This window comes from Doryrhamphus excisus, linkage group LG10 (assembly GCF_037039965.1).
Source record: "Doryrhamphus excisus strain RoL-2023G ecotype Guam linkage group LG10, RoL_Dexc_Guam_v1.1, whole genome shotgun sequence".
NCBI classification, from domain to species: domain Eukaryota; kingdom Metazoa; phylum Chordata; class Actinopteri; order Syngnathiformes; family Syngnathidae; genus Doryrhamphus; species Doryrhamphus excisus.
In genome coordinates, this window is record NC_136366.1 from 2,111,177 (window position 1) to 2,125,854 (window position 14,678).

Here is a 14,678-nt window from a genome sequence, read left to right on the forward strand (position 1 = left end):
CACACACTTGCATGGCCAGATCAGATGATGTACGTACGTACGTACATGCATGCATGCATGACAACAAAGCCAGCAGCACTCAGCTCCCAGTCGCCTCTGCGTTTGCTGCCCTGCTTCCTGTTTCTCTCTGGATCTCTTGGACTGCTCCCTCTCTGCTTATCAGAGGTCTTACTCAATAGAATATATTTCCCTGGTTGCTAGGCAATCCCATAAAACGGCAAGAAGCGTTATAAATAATGTATTCGCACGATCCAATCAGCTGACAGCCACCCCCAAGCACGGGGGGGGGGGGGGAGGCGGGAGAGAAAGATGTGAACGTTTGATAATTGGGACACAATTAATTCAATGAGCACAAGTCCCTGTCCTTGACAATTTGCATGCATGTGTGTGAATACACTTTGTGGAAGTTGTTGGTTTTTTTATCTACCCAAAATGTTACTGGAGCTCATATTGAAATATTTAAGAAAGCAAAAGTGAAGTTTTTCTATGAGTGGCGACTATTAGTTGTAGTAGCGGGAGTTACTATGCTATTGAAATCATAATACTGATATTATAACATTAATATTAAACATAAACGATGTTAGGTGGATATATCTTGTCCTGAGTGGAAACTTTGCTGGGCACAGATGGATGTGGTTGGGAATGTATATTCAACCTTGAATATATATACATTATATTTATATATATTTATATTTTTTCTACTTGGTAAAAAGGATAAAAAGGAATTTCGTATATATTAAAGACAAAATTAGTGTAATTACTACCGGGAATTCTGAACTATTAAGCATAAGCTGCTGCACCCAGAAAATGTAAGAGGAACCTTTTTGCTTTTTCCACTTTTCTGACCTATAAATGTAATGGTAATGGTAATGGTAATGGTAATGGTAATGGTTTTATTTCATTTGAACATGCATCAGATTACAATTGAGTGCATCCCATAATTAGTTCCCAGTTCCACATGTCCAAAAGGAGTAGGAAGAAGCAAAGCTTATTAAATCCCACCCCTCCATCTGGTACTTTTACAATCAGTAACTGTTACATTTGTTCACTTCCTGCTTTCCTAATATAGTTTAAGTTTTGTAATTATTTTTATTTTATTTATTACTTTATTTTATAAATTTTTATTAAATTTTTTAATTAAATGTTTTCAATTATACTTTTTTTATTATTTTTTTTAAATTTTTTAGCTAATTGGTTATTTTTAGCCTTATGCATTATTTTAGCTGTTTGAAGATGAACTATATCAGCAAGTTGAAGTATTTGTGATTTTAGAAATAAGGAGTTAGTATGTTCTCTGTAGGCGGCATTATGAATTATCCTTACTGGCCTTTTTTGCAGTACATTTAGCGAGTGAAGATTGCTTTTATAGTTATTAGCCCATATTTCCACACAATAAGTAAGATATGGTAGAACCAGATAGCAATAAAGAGTGTGGAGTGATTTCTGATTGAGAAGAAATTTTGCTTTGTTCAATACTGAAATATTTCTGGCCACCTTATGTTGTATATTTGTATATTTGTATTTCCAATGTTGTATTCTCTTATTAAACGATGACATTTGTTCATTTGGAAATGAGCCCTGAAAGAAGTGACAGTCGGAGTATGTCTGGTTCACAGCAGGTGCCATGATATACATAGGGAGATGAAATGCGGAGGATGTTGGGAGTGGTTGGTTTCATACCACGGTCGGTCCAAGGAACCACATTCCACACACCCCACCATAACACAGACGCAGATGCATCGGGGCTGGCGAGGCATGCAAACGTCATTTTAGCCTACGAGCTGCTTGCAAGTACTAAAACTCTCACATTCATCATGACCAAAACCTTCTTAACGACCACACCCTCGTTGTCATCCATCCCAAAATACCAGCAGCTGGCCAGGCTGGTTAATTGCTGGTTCATTTAGAACATGTTACAAATCTTTACAACACAATCAAATCTCAAATACAAATCCTTGGTCCACAACGTGCTCTTAAATACTTCAACATGTCCAAAATGATGAGGTTTTCATAACAATATCAGTCCGTTTCATAATTGAATTCTGCATGCAGAAATACTTAACATTTTTAATGCTTTGTTTATATTTATATTGTTTATATATTCATCCCTTTTGGGGGTACAAAACCCCCCCAAAAAGGTATATCAGCTGGCTTTTTTTTTAAACAGTGGTACATTTATGCTGTATTGCAATCATCCATCGCCACTTTGTGCGTTGGAATTTACAGCTTCACTCTATCGTGGTTTTGCCGAGATGTTATGTTGCTAACTGCTAGCTTTATTTACAAGCACTCCAAAAGGAGTAGGAAGAAGCAAAGCTTATTAAATCCTACCCCTCCATCTGGTACTTTTACAATCGGTAACTGTTACATTTGTTCACTTCCTGCTTTCCTAATATACGTAGTTAGTTTTTTTTTAAATTTACATTTGTTTAATTTTGGATTTTGTATTTTTTATATACAATTAAATTTTTTATTTTTTTTATATTTTATTTACATTTGTTCACTTCCTGCTTTCCATAATACAGTTTAAGTATTTTTTTTTTTTAAATAATGTACCTCGTACCAAAGTACGAGGTGATACGAAGTGTGTATCAAACTGGTAGCCTTTGCATTAACTCTGGGTTTCAAAAAGAAAAAAATGAAATACCGTATTTTCTGGACTATAAGTCTCTCCGGAGTATAAGTCGCACAAGGCCAAAAATGCATCATTAGGTAGAAAAAAAAAACATACATAAGTCGCACTGGAGTATAAGTCGCATTTTTTGCGGGTAATTTATTTTCCAAACTACTTGACCAAAACAGACATTACGTCCTCTTGGAAGGCAAGTTCCAACAATAAAAGAATAGTGAACAGACATAGTGCAACATGGTGATTAATCATGATTAATTAATTTGAAAACTGTGATCTGAAATGTTTTTTAAAAATGAAAAAATGAAAAAATGAAAAAATGAAAAAATGAAAAAATGAAAAAATGAAAAAATGAAAAAATGAAAAAATGAAAAAATGAAAAAATGAAAAAATGAAAAAATTCAAATTTTGAATTTTGAAAATTCAAACTGTGATCTGATTTAAAATTGCAATCATTTGACAGCCCTACTAATGAATAAATCATGCTGTTTGGTGGTTAATTATTAGTCCCAAAATATGCATATTTAAGTAGATTGTATGTATTGTTGCCAAAATTAACTTACATTTTTTTTAACAACACAAATCCGCTCATTTTTATGGCCACGAATGTGGAATTACAGTGGTGACAGGATCGGCTGTATACTTTTTGTATTTCCCAAATTTTATATTTCCCAATGACAACTGAATCCACTGACCAAACTTTCCATGAGTGACTTATATTATAAAAAAACAGAAAAACCGAATATAACGAGCCCAAGCACCCACTTGACTCAAATCCTGCTTGCGTCACTGTGAAAGCCACAGCAGGGACGCATCTTTTTTTTTTTCTACCCCTATGAACTCAGAAGTGAAAACATCTGAAGGATATTCAAGGCGAGTACAGTACGTACTTTTGCAGAATAATTGCTCAAGAATATCAACCAAGAATATAATCAGAATCCCCCTTAGGGGCAGAGCACAATAAATGGGCCACTGGCACATAAAGTGTCCTCTGCAAATACAGTATATAAAAATACATGAGGGAGCCTGAGCCACTAAGAAAAGCAACCACTGTGGGTTGCATTCTATCAAGCGCATGCAAGGCGGAAATCAGACATGATGTCCAAATGATGTCCCACACACTGTCCCACTTAGCATCCGTCACAAAGCAAGTGTGCAACAATTCAGCACACAGATCCATTAGCATGTCTCCGATCTAATCCCAAATATGAAGGGGAACGCTGTGAGCAGCAGCTCTTATGGTTTATTAGTGCCCACGACAACATGGGAATTAATCCACGCGCACACACACACACACACACACACACACACACACACAATGAGCACATCTGTCCTGTGAGAGTCACAGAGTGGGACACTGCCAGCTGGCTTTGTTTCAACATTTCACCTCTAGGGATTGGCTCTAGCACAGGCCAAATATGGAAAAGACACAACGACACAGCCCCACACACACACACACACACACACACATATGCGCACACGCACACTAAAGTGTACAATCACATCACAGCAAATGCACTATCCTTATGTGGTCACAAGAAAGCCTGTGCTTAAGTCAAAGAGATATCAGCAACACATCTATGGTCGCCATGGAGACGACTGGCATTTTGCATGTGGGAGAACGTGGCGAGTGGGCGCGAGTCTTGAATTTGAGGAATATCCCTCCTCACTCAGAGAGACCTCAAAAAGTCGGATTAAAGTCGGTTAATCAACGGATCATCCGGAGGACGGACTGCTGGTGACACCGATGGAGGGCGGGTGGAAGTGGGCAAGAGTGACAATGTAGTTAATAATGTAATAAGTAAATAATGCATAAGGCTAAATTAACCAATTACCTAAAAAAATTATTAAAAAAATAATTGAAAATAATTACAAATAATTAAAAATAATTTAAAAAATAATAAAAAAATAATTTAAAAATAAAAAATAATTTAAAACAACTTAAACTATATTAGGAAAGCAGGAAGTGAACAAATGTAACAGTTACTGATTGTAAAGGTACCAGACGAAGGGGTAGGATTTAATAAGTATAAGGAATAAAGTCATATAAAATAATTTTTGAAGATTTATGAAAAAGCTGAATATTTAAAAAAAAACAGCAAAAATTGTCCAGAAAAACAGCAAAATAAGTTCATATATTAATATGTCTTTTCACCTATATTCCTTGAATTTATGGGATGTCATAATGATAATGATAATGTCATTTTTGTGTCATAGTGTTAAAATATTAAAAGTCATACATTTTAAAATTATGTTGGGAAATAGTTATATGATTGTGGGAATAAAATCATATAAAATAATTTTTGAAGATTTATGAAAAAGCTGAATATTAAACAAATATTTAAAAAATTAAAAAACAACAACCAAACTACGTATATTAGGAAAGCAGGAAGTGAACAAATGTAACAGTTACTGATTGTTAAAGTACCAGATGGAGGGGTAGGATTTAATAAGCTTTGCTTCTTCCTACTCCTTTTGAACATGTGGAACTGGGAACTGATTATGGGATGCACTCAATTGTAATCTGATGCATGTTCAAATGAAATAAAACCATTACCATTACCATTACCATTACCATTACAGTGATGATTTTTAAATGTATTTTGAAGTGTCTTTCACCTCTGTAGTCATGATATCGTATTTACAGTGAGGCGTCGGCCATTCTCGTTGCCGCACAAAGCCTGTCGTCTGTTGTGTTTGTTTGCCGATACAACACGACATCAACATGTTCTTTCTATTCTATTGTCTATTGTATCATTGTGTTGCTTACCAAGTGCACCAGTATGCGCTCCCCAGTAGGGTGGATGGCCAGGGCGTCATCGTAGAGAATTTTAGCTTCATCCATGTGACCCCGAAGCTCAGCTAGGCGGCCCCTCTGCAGCAACACCGAGTGAGAGTTGGGATAGAGAGAGCCGGCCTCGGCGATGCAAAACTGGGCTTCCTTCAGTCGGCCATCTTCCATGAACAGCTCTCCTGCAGCAGTAGATCAAAATGTTCAAGTCAAACTTTAAAAAGTCTAAAATCTACGGTCAACTTTGTCGTGCAAATACATCCCCTGCCCTTGAATGCCATTTGAACACAACTTGAGGTTATTAGTAAATTAATCTGAAGCTTGTTGTTGCGATTAATCGAGTAATCGGTTAGGCACTAGACCTAAACTTGACACTGAGGGCCACAGGCTGTTTATATTTTTTGTATTTATTATTTTTATATTTCTAACCCTAACCCTAAGTTATATATTTCAAGGAATATAGGTGAAAAGGCATATTAATATATGAACTTATTTTGCTGTTTTTTGGACAATTTTTGCTGTTTTTTTTTAAATATTCAGCCTTTTCATAAATCTTCAAAAATAATTTTATATGATTTTATTCACACAATAATATAACTATTCCCCAACATAATTTAAAAATGTATGACTTTTAATATTTTAACTCTATGACACAAAAATTACATTATTTTCCCATATAATTATTTTCATATTTATATTTTTATATAGTTATATTTTCAAGAAATATAGGTGAAAAAGCATATTAATATATGAACTTATTTTGCTGTTTTTTTGGGACAATTTTTGCTGTTTTTTTAAATATTCAGCTTTTTCATAAATCTTCAAAAATTATTTTATATGATTTTATTCCCACAATAATATAACCATTCCCCAACAAAATTTAAAAATGTATGACTTTTAATATTTTAACTCTATGACACAAAAATTACATTATTTTCCCATATAATTATTTTCATATTTATATTTTTATATAGTTATATTTTCAAGAAATATAGGTGAAAAGGCATATTAATATATGAACTTATTTTGCTGTTTTTTGGACAATTTTTGCTGTTTTTTTTTAATATTCAGCTTTTTCATAAATCTTCAAAATTATTTTATATGATTTTATTCCCACAATAATATAACTATTCCCCAACATAATTTAAAAATGTATGACTTTTAATATTTTAACTCTATGACACAAAAATTACATTATTTTCCCATATAATTATTTTCATATTTATATTTTTATATAGTTATATTTTCAAGAAATATAGGTGAAAAGGCATATTAATATATTAACTTATTTTGCTGTTTTTGGGACAATTTTTGCTGTTTTTTTTAAATATTCAGCTTTTTCATAAATCTTCAAAATTATTTTATATGATTTTATTCACACAATAATATAACTATTCCCCAACATAATTTAAAAATGTATGACTTTTAATATTTTAACTCTATGACACAAAAATTACATTATTTTCCCATATAATTATTTTCATATTTATATTTTTATATAGTTATATTTTCAAGAAATATAGGTGAAAAGGCATATTAATATATGAACTTATTTTGCTGTTTTTTTGGGACAATTTTTGCTGTTTTTTTAATATTCAGCTTTTTCATAAATCTTCAAAAATTATTTTATATGATTTTAGTCACACAATAATATAACTATTCCCCAACATAATTGAAAAATTTATGACTTTTAATATTTTAACTCTATGACACAAAAATTACATTATTTTCCCATATAATTATTTTCATATTTATATTTTTATATAGTTATATTTTCAAGAAATATAGGTGAAAAGGCATATTAATATATGAACTTATTTTGCTGTTTTTTGGACAATTGTTGCTGTTTTTTTTTAATATTCAGCTTTTTCATAAATCTTCAAAATTATTTTATATGATTTTATTCCCACAATAATATAACTATTCCCCAACATAATTTAAAAATGTATGACTTTTAATATTTTAACTCTATGACACAAAAATTACGTTTGTGTGTAGATTGATGTCTGCCTCTCATAAAGTCTCCAGTGTTTTTCTCCCTTAGTGGCCAGGAAGTTAGATTGTGACAGGAAGTGACCGATGGGTGTAGGAATGCTGGGAAGGAACTCGGTCTGGTCCCATTACACAAGGGACACACATGAACACGCACGCAATACATAATAAGAAATGAGCTCATTATAATGTACGCATGTTTTTCCTCATGTATTGAAAATGTTTCCCGCTGACCTGAAAGTGTTCACACTTTATAAATACTTTATGAATTTCCTTAAGTCAATCAAGCCTTTTTTTTTAATGATGCGTGCTGCTGTCATACCAGCTTGCAGCCAGATCCGTTCCAGGGTTGTCCAGATGTACGGAGGTCCTTGGCGATGCATGGAACTAATGTCCGACACTTCTGAGAGTGCTGCATCCAGGCGAGATGCAGCAACCGATGATGGACTCTTTGAACCTGATTGTGGTAAGTGATATTAAAAATGAACGTTTCAAACAATAAGAATTATTATCAAGTCAGTACAAGTTCCTGTACTTTCCGGAAACAAAGTCGCCTCGGTCAAAAAAAATTCACCAAGAAAATAAAAAACATGATAAGTCACGCTGAGCTACATCCCATTTATCGGGATGTTTACCGTATTTTCCGGACTATAAGTCGCACTTTTTTTCATAGGTTGGCTGTTCCTGCGACTTATACTCCAGAGCGACTTATAAATGAAAAAACTTTATGTTACATAAACAGCAATGGATATATAATATATGTTAATAATAATAGTTATAATAATAATATAATAAAATATCTAATAAAATATATTAAAAATATATTTTAATATAATATAATATAATATAATAAAATAAAATAAAATAAAATAAAATAAAATAAAATAAAATAAAATAAAATAAAATAAAATAAAATAAAATATATTTTAATAAAATAAAATAATACAAAACAAAAACAAAAACAAAAACACAAAACCAAAAACAAAAACAAAAACACAAAACCAAAAACAAAACCAAAAACAAAACCAAAACAAAACCAAAACAAAACCAAAACAAAAACAAAAACAAAAACAAAAACAAAAACAAAAACAAAACAAAAACAAAACAAAAACAAAACAAAAACAAAACAAAAACAAAACAAAAACAAAACAAAAACAAAACAAAAACAAAACAAAAACAAAACAAAAACAAAACAAAACAAAAACAAAACAAAACAAAAACAAAACAAAAACAAAACAAAAACAAAACAAAAACAAAACAAAAACAAAACAAAAACAAAACAAAAACAAACTGTTTGATTATATGTTGCGGGATGAGTGAAACTATGAAAAAAAAATTCCGTTTTATGACCCCAGAATGGAAAGAACATTGGACCGACTACCATCATGAGTTTTTACCTGATCTACATCCGCCAGTCTGGCAATATTCAAAATAATTGAGGTTATTGGTTTGATATTGATGGTACCTAGCTGGTTATGAGTGTCATTAACTTACTGACGTCTGTAAATGTACAAATACTTGAACCGATGAGAAAGCACACCAGTGGAAGTGTCTTGGAAGTCAGGCAGAGTGAGGTGGATGGACGTTTTGGTGACTCCGGGGCTGACACTGGGCCTCTCCACCGCTGGCACGCTACTCGTGTCATCGGTCTCGCTGAAACACACACGGACCCACAGACATCAGCTTCTGATAATATTCGTAATATCAGCTCAACAATCACATACGTTCATATTTTCATTCAATTGGTTTGCATAGGGCTGCACGGCGGACGAGTGGTTAGCGCACAGACCTCACAGCTAGGAGACCCGAGTTCAATTCCACCCTCGGCCATCTCTGTATGGAGTTTGCATGTTTTTCCGGGTACTCCGGTTTCCTCCCACATTCCAAAAACATGCTAGGTTAATTAGCGACTCCAAATTGTCCATAGGTATGAATGTGAGTGTGAATGGTTGTTTGTCTATATGTGCCCTGTGATTGGCTGGCTGGCCACCAGTCCAGGGTGTACCCCGCCTCTCGCCCGAACTCAACTGTATGACCCTAGTATGTTCAGGATGATTCAGTTTCTTCTTCAATAATCTTTGTACATTTTTGTTATTGTCATTTTATGACGGTATTCCCGTAATAAAACTTTTTTATTAAAACATTACAACTTAATTAACATGAAAACATTTTCTTGAATATTTCAACTCTATTCGACTAAGATGACATTATTTTTTGTTATAATATTATTGTGCCTTTTTTGTTGTTGGAACAAAACCTTTTTCTCTTCATATTTTGGCTTTATTCTCATCATTTTTTCCACATTTCTACAACTTACATTTTTGTCAATTTTATGACTTTTAAATCATGAATATTTTGACTTGTTATATATGATTATATCTTACATATTATATATATTTTGACCCTTGTGAGGACAAGCGGTAGAAAATGAACTAATTTGTATTTTCCAATTGCTCTTTTCCCAATTTTTCCTGTCATTTTTATGTTTCCTGTTAGTTTTATGGTTTAATTGTACTTTTACAAAATGTACAGGGACAAAAAAAAACTAACTCACAAGCTACAAATGGTGCCAGCGCCACCAAAAATATGCTATGTCCACGGTTGTTTGTCTATATGTGCCCTGTGATTGGCTGGCCACCAGTCCAGGGTGTACCCCGCCTCTCGTCCGAAGACTGCTGGGATAGGCTCCAGCACCCCCACGGATAAGCCGTAGAAAATGAATGAATGTTTAGCATAATAAAAGTATTTTTTCCTTATTTGCAGATTTTTTTGCAACAGTGAAAACAATGTGCACACTCACGTTGAGTGACTGACATCATAGCGGCTTTGCCAGCATTGCAGCATTTCTTCACAGGTCTGTAAGGCGACGCCTGGGCCCAACAGAACCTCTTCAAGCTTCACCTTTGTGAACAGCAAACTGAAAAAGATAGAAAAAAAAAACAATCTTAGATAATATCTAAATATCCTACGTCCGTAACATATTAAAATTGGTTTATGCTTCTGTGTCACCGTGCTGTCCCGAGCAAGTCATCAAAAAGCTAAGGACGCTGTTAACTGGAACTCCTGGATGTGTTCCAAAACGCCCTCCGAGCGAGTCATGTATGCACAGGAAACCATGCACTAAACGCCAATAAATTAAAGCCCTTACATTCCATATCTTATGTTACATTTTTTTTCCCCTGGAAGTCCAGGTCACGTGACCCCGTAAGGCTGCATGGATCCCAGAGCTGATGTCGGATGTTGGTACTGGTACTTTTACAATCAGTAACTGTTAAATTTGTTCACTTCCTGCTTTCCTTATCTAGTTTATTTTGGATTTTTTTTTAAACTTTATTTTATTATTCATTATTTTTTCATTTCTAACAGTTTTGTCATGTACCGAAGTTTTTTTGTTTTTTTTAACTTAATTTTTTTAATTTTGTAATTTTGTAATTTTCATTTTTTTATATTATTATTATCAATTATTATTAATTATCAGTTATTATCAATTACTAATAATTATTAATAATTATTAACTGTTATCAATTATTATCAATTACTAATAATTATTAATAATTATTATTATTTTTATAATTATATTATTATTATAATTATTATTCGTAATTATTAATAAATATTAGTAATTATTAATCATTAATTATTAATAATTATTATCAATCATTATTAATAATTAATTGTTATTATTATGAATTATAATTTGACCTGAAAGTGAAGTGACAAGGAATGACTGGAGTTGCCAATTCATTTCCTCACATTTATGCTGTAAATTTATATCTGAATGTACTTTCATGTATGATTATTGTTAGCTATTAGCATCGTTCTCTCTTACAGTACCGCTCACTGTCCTTTGTACCTGATATACAGAACTGCAGTTTCATGTGGAATTACTGTAAACACAGCTGATGAAAAATATGTGGCAAAGCATCCAAAAATTGAACACACCAGTTATGTTCTTTAAGAGTAGCTGGGGGGTTGAGTGCCAAAAAGCATCAGTGTCCGAGGTCCGAGGCACATATGGATCAACGTATATGTGTGTGTGTGTGTGTGTGTGTGTGTAATTGCCATAGGGCATCTCAGAGGAAGCATTCCGTCACGGGCATTACTAAGAAGTGTGAGGAGAAAGAAGACTGCGGTCTCCTTCGTGCCGTCCACCGCTCCTTCCTGTTGATTGGTCCTCCAATTATCAGATGCCAGAGAACAGACGAGGCGTGTGCGGGAGGCCGAGGCTCAATAGCCGAGTGAGAAGAGCTCGTGTCAGGGGAGAAAACTCTGTGTGAAATGCGTCTTATTACCAACTCATGGGTCAGTGGACCACTGGGGGAGGTGTGTGTGTGTGTTTGAGCGCTGGGGGCGACGGGGGGGGGGGTGCGTGGGAGGATAGGGCTTACGTTTTCAGACGCGCGGATGACAAGCGGTGCAGAGCAGCGCCGTGTGAAGGGTACACCTGCTGTGCGTCTCCAGGCTCCCTATTACCGCTGTGGCAAAACGTTCAGAGGCATTTTGATGGTGTAAACCCATCCTTGTGTTGAAATGTGATGTGGTGAGTCGCTGTGGATCATGTGGACGGACTCTCTGGGGACTAAATAGAGGGTGTTGACTGTCATATTAAACTCGCACATTACAGATGACATTCAAAGTATGGATTTAAATATGCTCTGTAGGGGCTACCACACACGCGTGCACGAGTGCTCAACACATGCCTTTTGTAGGTTTTTTTTTTACAGAAATTTGCAGTACACAAAATGCTAAAAAAGTAATTGACATGGAAATCCATCAGAACATACATTATCAATGTCCAGATTCCATGGAAGTACATAGCACTTACTACTATGTACTACTTTTACCACATATTGAAAGTTATTTAAATGCACATAAAGGCTGCACGGTGGATGAGCGGTTAGCACGCATGCCTCACAACAAGGAAACCCCAGTTCAATTCCACCCTCGGTCATCTCTGTGTGGAGTTTGCATGTTCTCCTCGTGCATGCGTGGGTTTTCTCCGGGTACTCCGGTTTCCTCCCACATTCCAAAAACATGCTAGGTTAATTAGCGACTCCAAATTGTCCATAGGTATGAATGTGAGTGTGAATGGTTGTTTGTCTATATGTGCCCTGTGATTGGCTGGCTGGCCACCAGTGTATCCCGCCTCTCGCTCGAAGACAGCTGGGATAGGCTCCAGCACCCCTGCGACCCTCGTTAGGAAAAAGCGGTAGAAAATAAATGAAATCATGAACATTACATGAATATTTTGACTTTATACTATTAAACTGTTATTTTTCCTCATAATATTACGACAACTTTTTTTTCTTAATATTTTGACTTTATTCTTGTAAAATTACTGCCGATTTTAAGTTAATTGTTTTCTTGTAAAATTCTAGGATAAGTGGTAGAAAATGAATGAATATTTGAAAAAGGTGGGCTGCACGGTGGACCAGTGGTTAGCGTGCATGCCTCACAGTTGGGAGACCCGAGTTCAATTCCCCCAGCACCCCTACTTCAGAGCCACCCAGACAGAAATCCAACATTCTAACGACATTTATAGGTCAAAAAAGTGGAAAAAGCATCATTTTTAGCCCCCTTTAAAAAGTACAACGAGTCATCTCCAATGTACTACTCACATTACGTGTTATTAAGACTGATTGCTTTACTCTACGTCTATGACTGTACTTTGAATTTACGCACACCATCATTTTCATTTATATAAATCCAAAGTGTTCAAAGTCATCCAAGGACACGGCTCGTTATTTAACCACCATTCAAAGCCAGCGTTTGCCTCAGAGCTGCGGCACAAAAGGTAGATTTCAACATGAAATAGTGCACATCCCATCACAACTGTCATTTTCAGCCTCTTGGGAACGAGCCCAGCGTGTGGAGAGGCGCGGTGTTGGCGAGTAGACGGCAGCTAGCAGCAGCAGCGTTGCGGTGTAAAAGCTCGGCGGCGGCCAGCTAGGAGGGATGAGTGCCAGCATCAACTCCATTTTATAAAAAAAAAAAAGTATTACTCATTCTAACACTCCCACAGATCAAACTTGGTTTTCTGCAGACACGTGCAGGTACACACACACACACACATGTGCAAAACATGCAAAGAGATTACTCATGCTTGTGTAGATATGCTTTGTGAAAAGAGCACACACACGTTTATGTAGCTACACAAACACACACACACACACACACACACTAGCTCATGCTGCAACCTCCTGTTCGATGAATGCGGAATCAAAGGCAGGGATTAATCATTCTCTTTAGAACAAACTGTGAGATCACAAGCATGACACACACACACACACACACACAACCTTCCACCTCTCCATCTCATGCAGAAGCCCCTCACACATTAAAAATCATACCCACGTGTCGGATTACTTGAATTCCAGGAGAGGATAATTAATAGTTCATCAATGAATCAAACGCAAAGAAGGCAAGAATTAGAAAAGAACAACAGTCAATATGGCGGATGGAAGCCGATGTGAGAGCGATGCAGGAAGAAGAAATTAGGTTTGTTGACAATTCGGTCGGGTAGAAAGAGGCAATAGCTAACAAGGATCATACACATGCATGCACACGCACACACACACACACACACACACACACACAAAGATGGATGTGCAAGGTTAAGAAGTTAGACGCAAGTACGTCAACCCTTTTGGTGCGTGCACACAACATCAGAAACGTCCTCTCTCCAGCACGGTGCAAAAACTGCAACATGCCCCTCAAATGTACAAAATACATAATATAAACATACAAACATAATATATAGGATCATATAATGCACTGAGACTAAGCTATGGGTCAACATTCAAATTTCGTGACACTATCACCATTTTTCAAGCATAATAAATCATGTTTGTGGTTGATTACAGCCCATCAGTCCAAAAAAAAAATGCAATTTTTTGTAAATTTTACAGTGGTATAAGTGGTACCCCTGGTAATTTTCAATATTTTCCTTTATAAATCACTGCAACTATTTGAATACATTCATTCATTTTCTACTGCTTATCCTAGAATTTTACAAGAAAACAATTAACTTAAAATCGGCAGTAATTTTACAAGAATAAAGTCAAAATATTAAGAGAAAAAAGTTGTAATATTATGAGGAAAAACAGTTTAATAGCATAAAGTCAAAATATTCATGTAATGTTCATGATTTCATTTATTTGCTGGAGCCTATCCCAGCTGTCTCCGAGCGAGAGAAACAAACAACCATTCACACTCACATTCATACCTACGGACAATTTGGAGTCGCTAATTAACCTAGCATGTTTT

At 35.1% G+C, this 14,678-nt stretch overlaps 1 protein-coding gene across 9 annotated transcripts in view; it reads right to left on the reverse strand.

The window, feature by feature from the left end:
• ttc7a (tetratricopeptide repeat domain 7A) overlaps nt 1-14,678 on the reverse strand; it is a 56,002-nt gene that overhangs the window by 6,982 nt on the left and 34,342 nt on the right. For all 9 annotated transcript variants that reach the window (XM_058064008.2, XM_078793833.1, XM_058064001.2 and 6 more), the window contains 4 exons: nt 10,213-10,329; nt 8,953-9,065; nt 7,735-7,869; nt 5,400-5,602 (listed from right to left, as the gene is read on the reverse strand). In XM_058064008.2, the coding sequence (XP_057919991.2) occupies nt 5,400-5,602; nt 7,735-7,869; nt 8,953-9,065; nt 10,213-10,329 (568 nt within the window). The remainder of the gene's footprint in view (nt 1-5,399; nt 5,603-7,734; nt 7,870-8,952; nt 9,066-10,212; nt 10,330-14,678) is intronic.